The sequence below is a fragment of the Pan paniscus genome, chromosome 6 (assembly GCF_029289425.2).
Source record: "Pan paniscus chromosome 6, NHGRI_mPanPan1-v2.0_pri, whole genome shotgun sequence".
NCBI classification, from domain to species: domain Eukaryota; kingdom Metazoa; phylum Chordata; class Mammalia; order Primates; family Hominidae; genus Pan; species Pan paniscus.
This window is the reverse complement of record NC_073255.2, coordinates 158,743,037-158,764,550: the sequence shown is the minus strand read 5'-3', so window position 1 is coordinate 158,764,550 and position 21,514 is coordinate 158,743,037. Positions and strand designations below refer to the sequence as shown.

Below are 21,514 nucleotides of genomic sequence, written 5' to 3'. Positions count from 1 at the left end.
GTTCAACACTTTCTCATTTAACCTATTATAAGTCTAGACTTCCTCAGTCATATCCCTGAAGGAGGATAAAGAAGTGTAGCTACCTAATAATATCATTATATTCAGTTGAAAAAATATATATAAGATAATTAAAATACTATCTGGAACCCTATAAATACTTAGGAAATCTTGGCTATCATTAAGAAGTTGTTACAGGGGAACCAAATGTAAGAATATTCATGAATGCATTGTGAATAACAGAAAAAAAACCTGTCAAAACATATTTTAATGAAATACTAGTTTGACAGTGATAGCCAATTGCTCCCCAATAACCATTTCCCCCATTTTCTACAGTCACAAATTGTTTAGCTGAGCACCTGGCCATCCAGAATAAATGCTAAATTTTCCAGTCTTCTTTGTGGACTTGCGGCTAAGTTCTGGCAAACTGAAGAGTGCAATTTCTGCATTGTATTTGTAAAGGGAATACACAGGCTTTGCCATTTCCCCATTTCTCCATTTCATTTGACAGAATACTGACAGGATTGTGAACTAACCAGGAAATATGGAAGAGAGTAATACTTCCAAGGCAGTGAAGCAAGATAAAAGAAACTTGGATGTCGACACCATGGTGCAAACCATCTTGACTGACTTTGTAAAAGAGAGATCCACCAGTCTGGACTGACAAGGAAAAGAAAAGAGAAACAAACCTATTCTTGTTTGAACCACACAGCCATTTGGGGTTTTTTTGGGCATGCAATCAAACTATATTCTAACTGATACAGTGACTAAAAATGATGTTTAACGACATGACGAAGTTTCAGTATATTTTAGATTCAAAAGGCAGATCACCAAGCCATTTGTATAGGGCAATCATTGTTAAAAATGTACACCTTTCTCTTCCTCTCTCTCCCCCTCCCTCCTTCCTGCCTCTCTGTGTGTATGTATGTGCATGTAGAAAAATGCCAGGAAAGAAGTTAAATAAAATGTTAAAAATTTGTATCTCTGATGGAATTGTGGATAAATTTTATTTTATATATTTTATGTTATTTCTGAATATTTGCAATGATTGTGTATAATTTTCTAATCACAAAAATATTTTTCAAAAAACAAAGATACCCACTACCATGCAGAAAATGATATATTTGGTTGAAAAGCTAGCATATTGCTAAGTCTTGATATATTATCTTTATTTTCAGGTAAATCCTAACTGCCTTATTATGGAGAACTGATTATTTTCTTAAGAGTCACTGCAAGACATTTATATAAACATTATATATATATATATATATATATATATATATATATATGAGATGCTTGAAGAACTCTAAGATATATCAGGCAGAATGATTTTGCCCTTTAAATGGTGAAACTGAAAAGCCAAATTTAATACTTGTGAATAATCTTGTTAAATATTAAAGATTCAAATACATAATTTTTAATATATTTATTTTGTTGATGGAGAGAAAATTAAAATACTCTTATGGTCTAATACCTCAACTAGTCAGAGTTCTGTGTCTCTTCCTTTTACCAGGCAGGTACTAAGTTTTGAAGATTTCCTATCCCACCACCCCACCTCCTCTTGCAGCCATCAAATATGCCAAATCTGGCATAAAAGAAGTGACCTTGAGGTGGAACTTTCCGTTCTTTTCTCAGTAACACTAAATGCTGTAACACAAAAAAGCAGGGACCATATGTTTTGTAAGAAAAAAGGTTGTAACCAAATAATTTTATTTGCATCCAGGTTGTCTTGCACATGTGAAGAGAAAAAAGACATAACATATATGTCTTACACAGAAAACAAGTTATCTAACAACACTTCAAACAATTACTTCAAGGAACAGCCCAACCCCAAATGCTAAAATTATGGTATAAAGCAACAAACTATAAGCGCTAAGACATAAAAAATACAAATAATTTTTGTTAGGCTGGCTGCTGTATGACTATCCAAAGAAAATGTAAAAAACAAAAAAACTTAAGAACATTCTGTATTTAAAATAACAAATTTGTATTTACATTACTAAATGACAGTGACAGAGAAGTTAGAGGGAGCTGGAAGAAAGCTGCTGGTGGTGGGTGGTAATGCATTTCTTCTCTGCTGTAGTGCAGGACTCAGAAAACAGTTTCACTTTTGACAATGACAGAAAAAAAACTTAAGGCATTTTACTAGTTAAGGTCTAGAATAATTAAAAATGTGACCTAGAAATGATAAATGCAAAGACCAGACAGTGCAGAAAGCAAAAACCAGAGAGTATGTAACACAATTAGTATGGATAAATATGAAAAATCAAACAAGATGAAGAAAGAATGTTGAAAAAGTAAACTAAGATTTCAGACAAGGTCAAAAAATGTGATTATATGATGTTTGCAAGGTTCATTTAACATTAATAAAAAGTTGCATAAAATGTCAAAAATAAAATGACAATGCAAGTTATATATGGCAATACAAGCTAAAAAAAGAAGCAGTGATATCAGCCAAAATAGGATTCAAGCAAAATCAAACTAAAAAAAAAAAAAAAAAAAAAAAAAAAGAGGTTGTTTTATTCAACAAATATTTACTAAGCACCTATCATATACCAGGCATTATGCTAGGGTCTGGGGCTCCATGGTGAACGAACACAAAAGCCTTCAAGGGGCTTACATTCCAATGGGAAGAGATAGAGAATAAAATAATTTAGAAAAATGCTTGAGTGATAAGAACTAAGGAGAAAAATAAAGAGGGGAAGACAGAGGACATTTGAGAAGAGAGGTGGTTGCAATATCACTGCAGTGTGTCCAGGGAAGTCCTCAAACGAAAAAGTATCATTGAACAAAAACCAAAGGAGGTGAGGAAGTGGATCATAAATAATTATAAAAGAAAGGCATTCCAAATGGAGAGAACAGCAACAACAAAGGCGTTGAAAAGAATGTGCCTTGGTGATCCAGAAAGGCTAGGAGGACAGTGAGGCCAGAAGAGGGGAGTGAGGGGAGAGTGGAGTGGGAGGTCACTGAAGAAGTAACAGGAGAGCTAAGCATGGTGGCTCAAGTTTTTAATCCCAAAACTTTGGGAGGCTGAGGCAGGAGGTTCACTTGAGTCCAGGAAGTCAAGACTAGCCCAGGCAACATAGATAAATTCCATCTCTACAATAAATTTGAAGAAAAAAAAAATAGCCAGGCATGGTAGCACATGCCTGTAGTCCCAGTTACTCAGGAGGCCGAGGTAGGAGGATTGCTTCAGCTTAGAAGGTCAGGGCTACAGTGAGCTCTGATCATACCACTGCACTCCAGCCTGGGTGACAGAGGGAGACCTGTCTCTAAATAATAATAAAGTAATTTTTTAAAAAAATAAAAAGAGAAATAATAGGAGGCCAGAGCATTTGGGGCTTGATGGACACTTCATGAGTAGAGATTTTGGCTTTTATTCTGAGTTAAACAAGAAATTGGAGAGTGACATAATCTGACTTACATTTGAACAAAATCACCCTGGCTGATTCGTATGGTAAAGTAGGGAGACCAGCTGGGAAGCCAGTGAAATAACCCAAGAAGACATGATGCAAGTGTGGATAGGTGGTAGCAATGGATGGAGATCATGAAAAAACGTAACCCAGGAGCAATACTGACATTTGCAGTGGAAGATTAGGTGTAGGCTGTAAGAGAGATGGAAGAATTAAAAGCGGCTCCAAGGTTTTTGTCCTAAACAACTAAGTGCAGTTGTTATTTATTGGGATAAAGAAGACAGTGGAAGTAGGAGTTGGGATGGGAGGAAGATCAGGAGATCAAGTTTGAACATGTCAAGTTTGAGAACTGTGTTACATATCTAAATGGATAGTTGAATATATGACACTGGGGTTCAGGTACAACTTCTGGTCTAGAAAGACAAATTTGGGAGTTATCAATGTAGAGAATACAGGGATGAGATAGTCATGCAAATAGTGTAGATGCAAAACAGAAGTAGCCCAAGGAAGAACTCTAAGGACTACAATGTTTAGAAGTTGAGGGGATGAGAAGGAACTAGAAAAAGAGATTGAGGAAGACAGTGGAGTACAATGTATGTGCTAGTGAGATGGCAGGAAAGCCAGACAAGTATGGCATCCCGGAAGTCAGGTGAACAAAGCATCTCCAGAATGACACAATGATAACAATCGAAAGCTCTTGGTAGGTCCATAAAGTGAGGACCAAGAACACCGAATATTGGATGTACCAACGTCAAAGGCACTGGTGAGACTGATAAGGTATTTTTTTTTGTTTTGGAATGGTGGGAGCAGAACCCTGTTTAAACTGAGTTCAGGAGCAAAGGACAGGAGAGAAAATAGATAGTGACTATAGAAAACTCTTCCCAAAAGTTTAGCAGGCAATGGAAGGGGAGAAATGTGGAAGAAGTCAAGAGAGGAGTTTTTGGTTTTGTTTTATTTTTCTCTAATGGTAGAAATAATAGCATGTTAAGAAACACCTATTATTTTAACCACATTTGCTGATTAACTTATCATATGCTAAGCTAGTAATTTGAAATAAAACACCAATGTTTCAATTATGAATGGATATAATGCAACAAAATTGAATTTTGTAACTAAAGATGTGACAGTCAGCTGTAAACATTCACACAAAACCTTGCTTCAGGATGGCAAGAAGTCCTTCCAAAGTAATTTATGGTACCTTTGTCTACATTCTCTAGTATTTTACAGCCCTTCCTGCTTTTGCACAGAAGATATATCCTTATCAAAAACTTCAGAAGCCAAAGTAAATTTATCCTAATACAAAGACCATACATAGTTTTATGACTAATACCGTCTCCAAAGGACCATAACTACAATAGCTAAATTTTGTGCAAGGCTTCTCATACTGAAATGTTTGACTCAGGCCTCATTTTAAATACTTTTTTTAAAAAATAAAGCCTTTTGAAAGTGGGATGAAAGTATTCATTCTTAAAAATTAATTTTAAACCTATATAATTCCTTTCTGTGCTCATAATTTTAAAACTTCAATAATTTAATTCATTCCCTATATAATTGTGTTTTAAAACCTGATTTATCCAAATTAAGTCCCGCAGAAGCCTTAATCATTCCTTATAGCTATTTGCCAATTCTTCATTAGACCAAATATTGCTGCTTTTAGCTATTATGTAATAAAATAATGGATTTTAAGCTTTTAATAACATAGCTAATATTCTATCAAACATCACTATTTCAACAAGTAGTCTGTTTTTTAGTGTCTCTTAATTAACGTCTGAGCACTGTAATTACTTTCCTCAGATGTGTTGTTTTCTCTTAATTATGTATTTCTTAAATTATAACAATTACATTTTGTCCTGGCATATTAAAACAAACATTTCAAAATAATTTCTTAAATCACCTATTATTCAATATTAGTCAAATTCACCCTAAGTTAAAAATAATGGCTATTCTTTCAGTGTAAGCAATCACATATTTTGGTGGATCCATTATCCTAATTCTAATTCTGACAGGGATAAGTGTTTTCTGAATTGGATTTTCCTATTGTTTTTCACAGAACTGGGCAGTTACAGAAGTTTGTGTAAATAATTTCCATTTGTCTATTAGTCTCACAACTATTTCAGCCATCTTTTATTGAACATAACACTACCTTTGATAGTATTCCCCTAAACGTTTGCCCCATCTTGATAGACTTTTATTTTTCACAATCTATTTTTTTCACAGTCCCTTACTGTTTTACATGTCTTACTGGGGAGTCTTCGTCTATACTCTAAACAATGTCAGCAGCCCAAAGAAGAGAAATTGATTCTTGACACAAAATGTATGGTCTCAGAATGTCACGCAAAACCCACCAAGCAGGGCAAGGCATAACTCTAATATTCCTACATTTTTTAAGACTTTGAAGCATCAAAAAACACTGTCTCTCGTTTCTAAGGAAAATAGGTTTTCCTCTACAAATCTTTTATGCTGCTCAAAAATTTTAAAGCATTCAATCCATGATAAAATGCTGACAATACAGCTATTGACAGCAACAGGTAACCAATGGCTGTAAAATATACAGTGCTTTCTCCAAGCTTGAATCAAACAGGATCTCACATATCTCAGATCTTGTTCTTGGTAGAAAGGGATAAAAGGAACTGAGAGAAATGCTCTTGGCTGGCACTAGCTGGGGTGTTGGAGGGATGAAGAGGTGTTAGCGAGAGGGATCCGGTATCTTTTTGTTTCATTAAAACCCCGGCTTGACAGGAAACATGGGGAAAACTTACCCATAGAAATGGTGCATCCGCTGTGCAGGCCAAAAAGTAGATTCTCCCACCGCTACTTAGAATAAAGAAACTTATAGTTCTCTTTCTCTCGTGTTTCTGGCTACAGTCATCTTTCTTCCCTTCTTCTGCATTCACTATTGTACTCTATTCCAATCACTTAATTTTCTTTCTTAAAACTCTGAATGCCATGAGTAAAAGCCCTTAGGAAGTTGTCCATGATTGTGTGCCAATTCAGTTCAAAATCTATATAGACTCTTGGACCTGTTAAAATGAGAATGTGATTTGATTGACCTACTTTCTGTTTACCTTTTTTTAAAATAAAAAAATTAAGAGGGATTGAGTGAATTTGAGGGTGAATTGAATTCTAATTCCAAATGCTGCAAATGTGATCTCAAGTTGCTTACTCTGCCAAATGGGGGTACAGAATTAGTTGAGGTGGTAGCAACGTTTAACATTTGATTAGGCAGAAATGATTGTATTTTCTATTTTTCAAGTGATCACTTTTGAAGTAATTTCACTCACTCATTTATGCCACAAATATTTACTGAGCACCTACTATATGAGCAAGAAGTCTTTAGAGCCCAGTGGCTATATCCCATGAGGAGACCAGACTCCTTGAAGATACAGTCATGGAAACAACAGACACGCAATGTGAGTGCTGTGCCATCATGGGTGAGATGATGTTTCCCTTCCTGTGGAAGGGGACAATGATGTGTTAGAGAAAGTTTCACAGACAAAGTGAAAGACAACAGGAATGTATGGGGCCCAAATCCACCCCAAGACAAGGAAAAGATTGAGCCAAAGGGAAGGAGCACACGTGTGGAGATTCAAGTAAAGCTGGACAGGTAGCTTGAGTTCAGGTTTTGAAGCACTTTGCATGCCCTGGTAAGAGTATCACATGACATCAAAACTCAAAAGAACCTATAGGTCCTTTCCCCTGATGAGTAGAAAAAACATAAAATTTTGTTCATTATTTTCTCAAAGGTTTCCGTGGATGGGGACCCTGGCATACCTGTATTGTGTTTTGTTATTAAAGTCAGTTGTAGAATTGCCTTCTGAGAATTACAGAAACACATTATGTAAAAGGAAAGTCCTAAGAATCTGATTCCTTAAATCATTTCAACAGTCATTGCTACAAACTTGCAAAAAGTCTCTTAACATTGGCCTTAGGCAATAATTTATGTCAAATAAGTAATAATTATAAAGTGTTTATTGAACAGTATATATCTTGGCAAGAAAGTAGGCTGGTGAAGATTTCCTACTCTGATAGTAGATGGGTTTGTTGTTATTTTTATGGCTGTGTGTGTGTGTGTGTGTGTGTGTTACATTTAATAGAGTGGAATGTTTCAGCTGTGTTTTTGATGAACTAACGTATGTGTTTGGGATTTTTAAGTGAATGAACAAGAACATATATGATATATACAAAACTTTCCATTCTTTATTACTGAATACCAGATAAAGACCCTGTGAGGATTAATCAGTAGGAATTTAAACTCCAGTCTACAGATCCCAGGTAGGATTATATGTGCACATATTAATATTTTCTCACTGAAACTTCATAGTCTGGCATATTGGATTGTAACAGACTGCAATAATCAAGCATAATTACTTCCACACAAAAAAGTCTATATCAATCTTTTCTTGATGACCTATTTTCAGTGCGTTTTCCCCAGTAGCGCAATCACCCAAACACATCTCCAGCAAACTGTGTACTACAGTCTCAAAGCCTCATGTTTTAAAAACCAGCACTCCCCTTGTATTTAAGAGTGAGAACTCATCGCATAAAGATACACTTCCTCTGCCAGTAGAAGACCCAACCCATGTCACCATAAAAGGGTTTATATGTCATTATCATTAGCAGAGAGACTATTTGGCTGAATATTTGATCTTTGCTTGCCTGAATGCCATCAAATCTAATACAACTTAGACTCTTGTGATGTTTGTAAAAATTATAAGTGTTTTTTTTTCCCTCTCCAAATTGACAGATGCTATAGAATTCTAATTTTAAAATGTGAAGTAAAAGAGGATGTCTTGAAAAGCTCCTTCCAAATAGGGAATTGAAATACTTTCTTATGGGCATTTTGCCATTTTGGGGGTGGGGAAGGGTTGGTATAACATTTTGAATAATTTATTGAGAAACATGGAAGCATCTTGTGTTTTCTTGATTTCTTATGCCAAGAATACTGAATAGTTAAAAAGTAATGAGAAGTTAGGAGAAAATAAGCTGGACTCACAGGTAAGACAGAGGCATCATTGGATACATTCTTGTGGGATGGACGGTGCCCAGATGTGCTGTAATTTAAAGGATTTAATGGCAACATACACTAGCCACTCTTGGCTAATTAAATGTGATTTCACGCTTTATGCTTCTTTCACAGGGATCCATTTTTCAGACAGCATTGCCATCTACGTTCAAAATTCTCCAGAGTGGCCAAAAATCATATGCATCCTAAACATTCTTGGAAATTTTGGCACCAAGAGTTTACCTTTGTCGCAAAATAGCAGCTGCTACCACCAAAAATTAAGGCTCAAGTTGGGATAGACTTAACTGTGGAAATTATGTGACATTTTTCTAGTGGTTGGTGTTGAACAGAACATATAAGAAGAGTGTTTTAACATACACATTTTGCTTATATCTTTTCCTACTTACCCAATTATTTTGAATGTGATAAAGTGGAATGCTCGGGAACCCTAAATGCATTTTGGAGACAAAAACCAACAAACTTCCATATTCAAGCTTCTCCTTAACCAAATAACCTAAAGTGAGTAATACAGGCTTATTGTTATTTATTGTTATGTTTCTTGAATGTAGTAAAAATGACGGGGAGGGACACAAAGGAGGCTCGTAATACTGAATGCAACTGCAAATGTTCCATCCATGTTCAAAAGGAAGAAGTGCTGCTCACATGCTCAGAGACTTTTTTAAAAAAATGAATTCATGTCTTTGTCTTTCCTTGTTCTGAATTTCCACAGACTTAAAATCTCATCCAAATAGTCTAGCATTTACATTATTATTCTCTTTTCTGGTATGCTCCCACCAGGGTACAATTCATATCTGTAACCAGATTAACTCTTCAAAGACAAAAATAATTTATTAAAAAAGACCAAGGAGAGTGTGGAGCACACAGTAAATGTTCAACAAACATGTGCTGAACTGAGTTTCACTGCTCTAACTGGGCCCAAACCCTTTGGAGAGGGCTGACAGTGTATTCAGGTCACAGGAAGAAGCGGCATTCTTTCTGTCCTTTATGTTGGAGGCAGGAAAATGTCAGGCTCAAAATACCCAGGATATATGCTACAATTAAACATAATGATGTTTCCAAAGGATGTAATCTTTTAACATTCAAAATAAAGCAGTATCAGTTTTTAGCAGCAGGAAAAAAAATGCATATATATGAAATATACATGTGCATTTGTGTATATATATGCACTTACATATATGCATTTATATGTGTCCTTATTTAGGTGTGTATATAGATGCATATATGCACATATACATATATGTTTCCATATAACGTACTTATATAATTGTATTTATATATATAAACCATTACATGTCATTTCCCCACCTGAAAGCCATCAAAGGAAACTTTACAGTAACCAAATACTTCTATTGAAAATTGATTCAGTCATACTTTTAAAATAGACAAAAGTTCAGCATTCAACTCATATATAGCACAACATGTCATATTTTTTCATTACATAAGGAAAAAATATGCTTACATTTCAGTCTTGACAGCTGCTGCCTTCTCTCTTTCCTAAACTTAGTAATTGATTAATTTACCAATTCATGTATCTTAATGTATCTTAAGAGACATAGAGTAAACAATCCTATGTATTTTTCATGAATTAAAGAAAAAGCTGGCCAGGCACAGTGGCTCACACCTGTAATCCCAGCACTTTGGGAGGCTGAGGAGGGTGCACCACCTGAGGTTGGGAGTTAGAGGCCACCCTGACCAATATGGAGAAACTCCATCTCTACTAAAAATACAAAATTAGCTGGGCATGGTGGCACATGCCTGTAATCCCAGATACTTGGGAGGCTGAGGCAGGAGACTCACTTGAACCTAGGAGGTGGAGGTTGCAGTGAGCCGAGATCGCGCCATTGCACTCCAGCCTGGGCAACAAGAGTGAAACTCCGTCTCAAAAACAGCAGCAACGAAAACTGCCAAAGTCAATTTTTAAACAAATTCTGAGAAGCCTAATCTATGCATTATTTTCCATTACACTATTTTTATATAAAATACAAGTTGTAAGCAATTTACAAAGATGCTAGTTTATGGACATAAATATGATGGCCTTCAAGTAATCTGAACTTGTGGTTAAGAAAGCCTGTGTACTGGCAGAATGCTGGCTGAAATGTCCCAATAGTACATGTGTTCACTGTAAAAACGACAAATACAAGGCTTTGAAAGGTGAATGAAGTAGGTAGTTTTCATATTGGCATTTGATAAGATTAACCTGAAACTATAAATATACTAAAATCCTCCTTTAAAAAAGTTTGCTTGTTTTAGTTAAGTTGTGACTCTAATCTCTAAAAAAAATAATCATTTTTAGCAGCACTATTTCCTCTTATTTCTACTCAAGGCACTGAGTTAATCCGTTCAGAGAAAATGTCTAGAGTCAATTACTGCCTTGTCTTAACAAATTAAAGAGTTTCACCATTCAATAAATAATCAGGTTTCAAGCGACCATCCTCTGTTTCTCTCTCTTCTTTCTTCCCTCCAAGTTATCAACTTCTGTGGACTTGTATGTATTTGCTACCTTCTCTTTTCCTTCCTGGATATTTCTCTGATTCCATGTGTTCCATGCTACATCTTCACCTTCCCAGAGAAGACACTCCCTTAAGGATCACCAGTGACTCACTCCAGAGAATGGCACAATGTCCTACCAATTATACCAATTACATTCATATCAAGTGAGATAATGTATCTGAAAGTGCTTGTTAAACATTAAAGAATTCTATAAAGAGGATGATATTATTATATCCCAAATGATCTATAAATTTCCACTGTGACTGCCACCGTGTAAGAGGCTTTTAACCAAGCTTCCTGATTCCCTGTCTCCCTCGGCTTCAATCCATCCTATGCTCTGATACCTGAGTTATCTTCCTAAAATAAAGAGATCTATTCCAGTCATTTCACTGCTCAAAACCCTTTAGTAATTTCCCATTGTACAATGAATAGATTTCAAACTCAAAACTCTTCAACTGGCCATTGTAAATCCTACCTACCATTTGAGACCTTTTACTGTTATACTCCTCTCCCCACTGTCCCCTCCCTCCAATTACCACGTTCTCACTTTCAGTCCATGTTTCTCTGCATGCCAACCTTAATGCCTCTGATGCCTTCTGCTACCATGGTGACCCCTGAAGCTCTATCCATTTATCCTGAATGGTCTATATCCAATCCCATCTCCTACTAGAAACCTTCTAAGAGGTGAATTTAAGACTAAATATATCTCCACACAGCTCACAGTCTCATATGCCAGAAACTCCATCATGTATGAGACCTACTTACGTATGCATCTTTCTATCTTGTAAAAGTTCAGCTGGCCATGAGAAGAATAGTCTCTCTGGAGGAATATTTATCCCAAGGAAGATGCTCAAAAATGATTCATTAAATTAATTTGTACTTGCATCATCACTACTAAGTATATTAAACGAGTTATTTGAAACACCTAGAAAAGTTCATTGTTAATTTTCAAATGGAGTTATTGGTGCTTTTCAAATACAGTAAAAAGAAATAGCCTATACCTGATTAATAATTTCACAAAAAACACAAATTGCTAAAATGAAAAAGCAATAGCTGAATCTTAATATCTATTTCATAACAGTAAACAAAGAGCCAAGTTCTAACAAATTATGCATGGAGAAAGAAAATAAATAACAGAGAACAAGAATATGTATCATTGATGAAATGAACGATATTATGTGCCTGTGTCTGGATAAATGTCACTTGGAGTCCCCATCTCGGAAGCTGGTTCATTTATCCTCCTACCAGCTGATAGACTTGAATCTTTGGACCCACTCCAAGACTGCCTGGCCTCCTGAAGTTTCCCTGGCTTTCAAAGACTATGAGGTCAATCACCATAGAGCATACTCCTCCTTCTAGGGTTACTCTGAAGCTGAAACTGCCTTAAGAAGAGAGAGAGAAGGGAAAATTTCCAGGACCTTTGTCTTGTGGCACTAGCTTTGTTTTAGGACAGCATAAGACCTGCAAATATCTCCACCTTAAGAAAAATGAACTAAGATTAGTAGTGTCATGAAGTTGGCCTAGATCTGTGGTTTCAGTCCCAGGCTGTGCTCTATAATCACCTGGAGAGTTTTAAGAAAATGTCCATGTCTGGGCTCAGCACCCATACATTATGAAGTACTTGATTTGATGCCCAGGCATCAGTATGATTTAAAAGTCTCCCAGGTGCACAGTCAGCTTGGGCTACTATAACAAAATACCATTTACTGGGTGGCTAACATAACAGACATTTATTTCTCACAGATATGGAGGCTGGGAAGTTTAAGATCAAAAGGCCAGCAGATTTGATTCCTGGCGAGGGCTCTCTTTCTGGATTGCAGATGGCTGCCTTCTTGCTGTGTCTTTACATGGTGAATAGAGAGAGGATTCTGGTCTTTTTCTCTTCTTATACAGACACTAAACCCATCAATGACAGCTTCACCCTCATGACCTAATTACCCTGCAAAGGCCCTATCCCCAAATACGATCATAATGGCAGGTTAGGGCTTCAACATGAATTTTGGAGAGGACACAAACATTCAGTCCATAACACCAAGTAAGTTCAAAATGCAGCCAGGATTGAGAATTATCAACCTAGATAAATGGTTGTCAGCGTTTTTGTGCACTAAAACACACATGACAATAATATCCCACATGCTCCTCAAGGGTATCCTTATGCTCCTTTGGGCAGATCATGATTTTGCACAACTCTGTGTAGCAGCTGAGATAATACCACCTTGACATATCCTATTCAAGAAAATGTGTCAGAATGCAAGTGGGTAAAAATTTAATAATAGAAATAATTTTTAATCTGATGACAATATGAATAAAAACCATTAGAAAATCTAAAAACTTCCTTATATCTGGCCAGCATGTTCTAAGCATGTAATCAAGACTCTGGTTATTACCATGATCTCTGCTTAAAGGAGTCATTTTAAAAATCAATGTTTTATTTTATTCCTACTCAAGGTACTGAGTTAATCAGTTCAGAGAAAAGAGCTCATAGTGAGACCCATCCTTAGGTAAATACATTAGAGCTTTAGGATTCAAGAAATAGGCAGTTCAGTCAGTGACGGTGAAAAAGTAGAAAATTTATCCAGTAAGTGCTAAAGGGGAAGGCAGAGAGAGGGTAGAATGTTTCTCCAAGAGCAGGAAGATATCTGTATTCTCATCATAGTTATGGATATTCTAACAGAAAATCCTTCTTTCTTACTAATGAATAAATTATTTCCAAATACCCAAGTACTACATTTCCAAGGAAACTTGTAAAAAAAACTATCCCCTGTTAGCGTGCACATAAATTGACTTGTACTTATTGAATAAGGCCAAAAACTTCACATTAACCAGTACCCAAAATAACTGAGTTTACTTTAATATCTGTGGGCAAATATCAGAAGGGGAAAACAAAGACAATCAGCCCATTTTACCACACTGGAATATTTAGGCAGAAACATCTGTCAACTCATACTTTAAAAATTATGTTAACTACAAAGACCCCCAAATGATATTAACAAAGTAAAAATATTTTTAACTAATGGTTTCAAATAGCATTAATCTCTTCCCTATCAAACTTTTCATCAAGGTGCTGAGCAAACTTAAGTTTATTTAATTATCTTAAACTCATGCTAAAAGAAAGTGAAGCTGAAGAGGAAATAGCAACAAAAAAAGAAAAAGAAAAGAAGGAAGGATTAAAGGAATGAAGGATAAAAGGAGGAAGGGAGGGAAGAAGGGAGGAAAGGGGAAGGAAGGAAAAATAGAAGGAAGGAGGGAAAGAAAAAAGGAAGGGAGGAAGGTAGTTGAGAAGAAAATAAAGCAAATATCCTAACAAAAGATCATCTCCTTTTTTTCTGCTTTTGACTCCTATGAAGATTTTTAACTGATCCCATGCCCCATTCCATTTGAATTCAACTCAGTTCAAATATTTGCTATGTGCAGAGTTAAACTTGTGTAGCACATCCTCTCTAGGATTAATGATAAAACTACTGACAAACTCCAAAAGCACGTACATCCACATGATAAAACTGCACTTCCCATCATTTGCCTGGTTTTCAAAACTGTTTTGTGCCACTATCTCTTATGGCCTTCTTGACTAGAGAAGACTTAAACCAATATGATAGCTTTTGGCTGACTGAAAATACAGTGTTCATGGGCTCAAGATACTTTATTTACTCATTACTGACCATCCTGCATCCCTCATTGCCCTCTCCTCCCCAGCACCAGAGCAGCACAGGCGCATGCACTTGTACACATACAAAGTGGCACACTAGCTGACTTGATGTTCTGGCCCCCTGGGATGTATCCAAAACTCATTGGTGCCAACTCCTCTAGAATTAAAAGCTCACTCAAGACTGCTTCTGTAAGTACACACTCAGTATCAATCACAGGAACTTTATTTTCCATGCACAGATAGTGTCTGGATCTATGTAATGCTTGTACAGGCATTAATCACATTCATGACAGCTCCAACCTCACAGAGGATGCCTATATGCTTACGTGTATTTCTGGGAGAATCAGTGAAAGTGAAGTTCGCGTACCAGAAGTGACATTAAAGATGGACAGGTCAAGGTGAATGCTGACCTTACTCCCGGACTGAGATCATAATCAAAAGAGGGAAAGACCAGTGAAAATTGGCCAGTCTCAACAACAAACAACTATTTTTTTTTTCTAAGAAGCTTCATGGTACAATCTTTCTGTAACCTTATACATTAAAGATTTATTGGCACCTACTGTAAGTGCTAAGTTCAAGAATGCAATGTTGACTGAATTTTTCATTGAATTCTTCAATCAATGAATTTAACAATGAATGAATGATGAATGTAAGAATGGATTCTTTACCCTCAATGTGGTCGAGTCAAGGAGACAGATACGTTGAAAAACAATACGGTGGATAACAGAACAAATTATGGAAAATGTACTATGGGAGCAGAGCACTCACTCCCGAACCAGCAGTTAATCTCTTCTGTTCAACTTCAGTCCATAAAGGCTACAAAGTGGCCACTGAACTCTTTTCACCTATTGCTGCTCTACCAAAGGCCCCATCATGTTTCTAGGATGTTTGCAGGCTAACACAACACAAACCATAACTAACTCACATGCACGAACACTTCAAACAATTTCAATGACTTTAGAAATTTTTCTAGTTGAGTTGATGACTCCTCATGAGTTCTGTCAATCATTATTTTACCAGCGTTTTTTGTTGTTGTTCCAAAACGACACTGCCAGATGGAGATGTTCCATGTCTGCACTGTCCCATGTGGTTGCCACTAGCCACACAGATTACTGAGCACTTGAAATGTGGATAGTGTGATTGGGGAACTTAATTGTTTTATTTTAATAAATTTTAAATTACATAGCTGCATCTGCCTAGTGGCTATGGTATTAAACAGGACATTTCTAAAATATAAGTGTTTTAAGATTGTGCTATATGATACTTTTTCTTTCTTTAATTTCTTTAAACACAGAGAAAAATTGGTTTCCTTTTGTAACCTGAAGTTACTTCTAGGAATTAATCTCAATAAGACACTAAAAGTTGAAATACAATTTAAATATATATTATATATATATACACAAACACATACATATACACTTTCATGTATATGCATATATATACATTTATATATGTATATACACACATATCTCTCTCTTGTTTAAATTGGCTCTGACTTTTACCATTGGAATTCTTAATGGAGCAGGAAGCATTTTAAAATATTTGAGAGTTAACATATTCAACACATTAAGAGATATTTGGAAAAGACTTATTTTCGACTAGTTGTGAACAGAAAAAGTATCTTTAAAACAAGATTTAAAGAAAGTTTTCATTGTGGGATTGAATCAGATTAACTGGGTTGTGAGCATCATGAGTTTTAAGTCTCTGTATGTTGATGCATAGCTGAATTATCAGGGCCTAGCATGGTGCCTTGCAGATGTTGGGCACTTAGTGAACATCTAGTGAATGAGTAGTTAAAGTAGCATGGCTGGAACGATTCTGTATCTGGATCACAGTGATTGCTACATGACCATATGCATCTGTGAAAACTTTCAAGATGGTAAAAATGTAAATTATGCCTTAATTTTCAAAAAAGGATAAAAAAGTAATACAAGAGTACATGGGCAAAATCATGAAAGGGATCCTCAGAAAAGCAAATGGGACTGTGAAATGTACCATCACATCACATGTAAGCAAGCTAGTGAATGCCAAACAGCAAATTGATCCTGGGAATGAAAAGAGGAAAAGCCTCAGGCTCTGGATTGGGAAGGAATACACAGGCTGAATCAGGATTTGTGATGTTAGGCAACTTATCTGAGTTCTCTGTGCCCGGTTCCCTCATTTGTAAAAGGTGTAAGATGAAAACACCAATATCAAAGTGTTTTGAGGAGAATGAAATGAGAAAATGTACATAAAATGCTCAGTGCTGAAACTGCACCTAGTAGACACTTGAGCAGATGGTAACTGAAAATGAAACACAGGCTCATCTTCTTAATTATGCCTTCCTTTGAGATCTTCTGGTCCTGACTGAGGGGGTTCCATTTCCATGCAACAGTCTGAACGGTCAGCAAATGGGTGGTCAAGTAAATCTCTCACTTTAGACAGTACTCAAATCTTTTCGGAGTTAAAGGGAATGAGAAAACGCAGCTTATGCTTCCAGAAAAACCTGAATTTTTGCCAGAAGCAAAATTCCCACAACATAAAATTTTAAGCAAGATCTTGAATCTCTAGTGCAGACATGAGAGTAGAAATGAATTCATCAATGAAATGATTTCTCCTCGCAAACTTCCCTGACTGGAAGCAACCACAGTATATGAAAAAAGGAGAGAGAAATGAAATAAAGAAAATTGCAACTCTGCAATCAAAAGGAATTAATTTTCTGAATAGAGGCTAGTTATTATTTGGGAAAAAGGCATGAATATTTTTTATATGTGGTTACAATTTGTTTTCAGAGGATAAATAGATCAAACTGAGAGTCACAAAAAATTGAATTTCATGGACTCTATAACCAGCATCAGTTGAGAAGTTAATTCTTCCAGAGGAGTTGGGTATAATTTATTGTTAATGTGGCTCTTAAAGCAGTAAGATGTGACTGAAAAGTTCAGAATCTGATTCATTACATATTTAATAATATACTTAAACATTTGAACTTAGTGTACCTTGCAGCACTATAATTCACTTAATTCAAAGATCCTGAATTCCTTCATTAATTGGAAGAAATTATTCCTTAAAAGCTCTTAGAATATCTACCTCTCCTCTATGACTCATAGTTAAGCCTCCTTACAGGAAAGCCACTTTAGTTTTTCCCATAAGATATACCTGTTCAGTGGGTCAAGAAAAATTTGTTTTGGTTCATGTATTCTGATAAATTTTTTGTCTGGAAAGTTATTTGAAAGAAGCAGTTGGTCTATTATGTCCAGTTCAAAACATCAGGACATTTTAGATACAAAAAGATCCGATCAGATCACTAAGACATTCTTAATTGCCAATAATCAATATCTTAGTGAACTCTACAACTTGTTCCTGGATAATGGTAAGAATGACAGCCTAATGTTCAAATTGTATTGAGCTGTTCTCCTGTACAGCAAGTCTTAGTCAGTTGACAGACCCTTACTGAGCACTTAATACATATGTCAGGCTACCTCATTGGCTCTAAGAACACTGAAGATGAGGGGTAAACGCATCCACAAACACTGAAATAGGTGCTGAGTGAAAAATAATTGAAATGGAGCCTAACTTTTTCATTTGAAGATAATGTGCCTCACTTTTTCAAAACATACTGCCCCAAGATCAAGATATTTATGTTACTTGATGTTGCCAATACCTGCAGGTCAGCCTGTTGGGAACTGTGTAAAAGGCCAACTTTGTTAAAATGGTGAGGAATACAAAAGTAGTCACCTTCTAGTCTCAACAAAACTCACTTGGAGTTCCGATGCAAGCTTACATTCAGTAGCATTACATAAGCTTGTGATAGTCTTTAAAAGTTAATTAAATTCTTTACACTTAAATTTTACATCACCAAAGACTTAAAGAAAATGTCCAACAAACTGAAAACTATACAACCAAAGATAGGCTACAAATAATGCTTTACAGAGAAAAACCTTTGCAAATGTGATATATTTAGTATATTGACATAATGGAATATTACTCAGCCACAAAAAGGAATGAAGTACTTATACATACTATAACATGGATGAAACTGAAAACATTATGCCAAGTGAACAAAGACAGACAGAAAAGGCCAAAAGTTGCATGATTCTATTTACATGAAATGTCCAGGATAGGCAAATTTATAGAGACAGAAAGTAGATTAGTGGTTGCTAGGAGCTAGGGTCATGGAGAATGGGGAATGGCTGCTAAGGAACATGGGGTTTCTTTTTGGGGTTATTAAAACATTCTGGAATTAGATAGTGGTGATGGCTGCACAACTTCACGAATACACTAAAAACCACTGGACCATTTTAAAAAGATGAATTGTATAATGTGTGAATTTTATCTTTTTTTTTTCAAAAGGATCCACAACATGCTCTGGGCATCTGGTTTTGAAGACATACAAAGCAATACTCTCTGGTTTATTTCCTTGCTACTGTGATATTTACTTAAATAATTTAATTACTAAGAGGACCTGCCTTCATTGTTAAAATAGATCTATAATAGAAATGTGAATTCAACAGGTGTTTGATGACCACGTACTTTTTAAAAATGTCTTCCCCTCTCCAGAACTGACTATAAGGTTTTAGAATCAATGGAGATCAGAGATTCCCCTGCATGTCTTATGTGTCAACTGTGCATCACATCACCCCAAGCACTTTCATAAAGCCTTTGAAATTTAAATTATGTCCATGTGTGTGGGGGTCTATGGGCAATTATCACCGTATTTGCAATGTAATTTTCATTTATTAGAACTTAAAAATAGTTTCTGTTTGTAAAGGTTACTGTGCCAAGAGCAGCACCATCTATTGGATGAAAATGTACGCTTAATATCTACTCTATTATGAACCATCTAAAATTTAAAAATTGGGAGCCTCTGAAAAGAATTAAATATGTGTACTCACAAAGCGAAGTACAACACTTTGTAACTTTCAGGTTAATGCGTAAACCCATTATATTCTATCGCGATGGAAAATCATGAAGGAAAAAAAGCATTTCTTTAATAAAACGCAAAAGTCCAATCTTGCACTTATCGAAAATGACTGGAAAACTTGAGTCTGCATCGCAGGTAAAGGGAATGCTTAAACTGGCTATTGCAGAATGCAATTTCAGTTTTAAATGTAACCTGGAGGGTGTAAATGAAAAATGAAATCTATGAATAAGTATATCAACCTGCAGCTCTCCTCTGACTTTGGCAGCACTGACCAAACCTAGAGATTTAGATGGAACTTTTTTTTTTTGTAAGTAATTGCCCAGACTTGAATATGACTAAATTGAAAGTAATAAAAAAAACCCTGAAAAGTCAGGTTGGTGCTTGTGCCTGTTACTACCTTTCAGGTGTGTGTGTGTGTGTGTCTGCAATTCACATCAGACACGTGTACTTTCCATTTAAGCCCATCATACCTGTAGCATAAAAATGAACAGCAAAAAAGACAGTACAGTACGCAGTGCCGCACCACAGCTGAATTTCTGGTCATTTATCTTCCTATGTATATCTAAAAGGCGATTTCTACACTTTGCAAAAGAGGAGAGAAGAACGGTGGCGGCAGGGATCCGAGTAGCCCTCCGTCTCCAGTAGCTCCGTCTCCTGGGGCCCGGGGCACGAATGCCCGCGGGCCGATGAAAGGGGCGAGGGCGCGGGGCGGGGAGGGGGCGCGCAAATCCCACGCAGCTGCCTGCACCGCGCGGCCGCCAGCTCCGTGGGAGCCCAGTTGGCTGTCCCTTTTTCCTCCTGGCTAGATGGCGGCGGCGGCAAGTCGCGGACACGCTGAAATGCTCCCACCCTCATCCCACCGATCCCGGAGCTGAAACCCCACCGAGCTGTTCTCACTCACCCAGGCGGCAAACACAGAGGAGCTGAATGCAAGCGAGGAAACGCTTTAGGATTCGCATTTCCAGACGGTCTGCGGCCCCTCGCCGTGCGGCTCCTCTGCTTCTCAGAGTGGAGAGGGAGGGGGAGCGAAGGAAATGTTTTTTTTTGTTTGTTTGTTTTAATCCTCCAGTGTATAGATCGAAGTGAGATCGTGCGTGCGTATGTGTGTTTGTGTGTGTGTGTGTGTGTGTGAGAGACAGAGAGAGAGACAGAGACAGAGAGAGACAGTCAGAGACAGCGAGAGAGGAATAATCTGGAGAAAGCCGCACGGTGGTGGGGCCCGGGGCCGCTAGCCGAGGCGCATGTCCTCCGGCGTGCGGGACTTTGCCTCTTTCGCCGGCTGCGGCGGCCGCAGTCTGAACGCTCCGAGAGCAGCGAAGCCTCAGTGCCGGGTGCGCGCTCCAGCCCGGCTGTGCGCGCCGCGACTCCTGGAGGGGGCGGGGGCGCAGGACCGCTCCGCTGGGAGCGTGCCTCGGACCCGGGGTCGCGCGGGGGGCGGAGGGGCGCGGCTGCCGCTCTGGGTCCGGATCCCAGGGTAGCAATTCACACACCGACAATCCTCCCCCTGTCCGCTGCCAGTGGTTTAGCTGCCCTGGAGTTAGAGGGATCCGCTGGGGTTTCCAATGCTCGCAGAACATTGGAACTCCTTCATCACTTCGGAAGGGAAGGGAAGGGAAGGCCGGACACCCATTGTCCCGCACAGCCAGAGGCTGACCTTTGAGTTTCACCTCTAAGAGTTTTTTTCATTTTATTGTTTTCTGCAGATGCTTAAGTGGGTCCAATCAGAATGTGGTGGGGGCGCCTGGGTACACTGTTTCCCTCCCTTTTTTCTTTCCATTTTCCTAATAAAGCAGTAGACCCCATTGCCTTTGGGAGAGTTGACTCCAAAAAATCTCCAGCCCTGATTGTGACCAGTCTGACCCTGCCCTTTCCCTAGACCCCAACGAAACTGCCGTGCTGGGCACAGCTGTTTGGGGGGACTTTCAACACGGCGGTGGTCCTGCCAGACCGAACCACACAAGTGCCTCCTCCCACAGGGTCGAACGGGAAGATTTTTTATTTCTTGATTGAAGGGTATGCAAAAAATGTATAATGCATACCTT

General features: G+C 37.5%; 1 protein-coding gene across 4 annotated transcripts in view; it reads right to left on the bottom strand.

The window, feature by feature from the left end:
- PTPRZ1 (protein tyrosine phosphatase receptor type Z1) overlaps window positions 1-21,040 on the bottom strand; it is a 190,685-nt gene extending 169,645 nt beyond the window's left edge. For 2 of the 4 annotated variants that reach the window (XM_003808636.6, XM_008960703.5), the window contains exon 1: window positions 20,374-21,040. In XM_003808636.6, coding sequence (XP_003808684.4) covers window positions 20,374-20,431 — 58 coding nt within the window. In that variant the 5' untranslated portion in view covers window positions 20,432-21,040. The remainder of the gene's footprint in view (window positions 1-20,373) is intronic. The other 2 variants (XM_008960705.5, XM_008960704.5) reach the window with 2 other exon arrangements.
- Window positions 21,041-21,514: the final 474 nt, after the last annotated feature.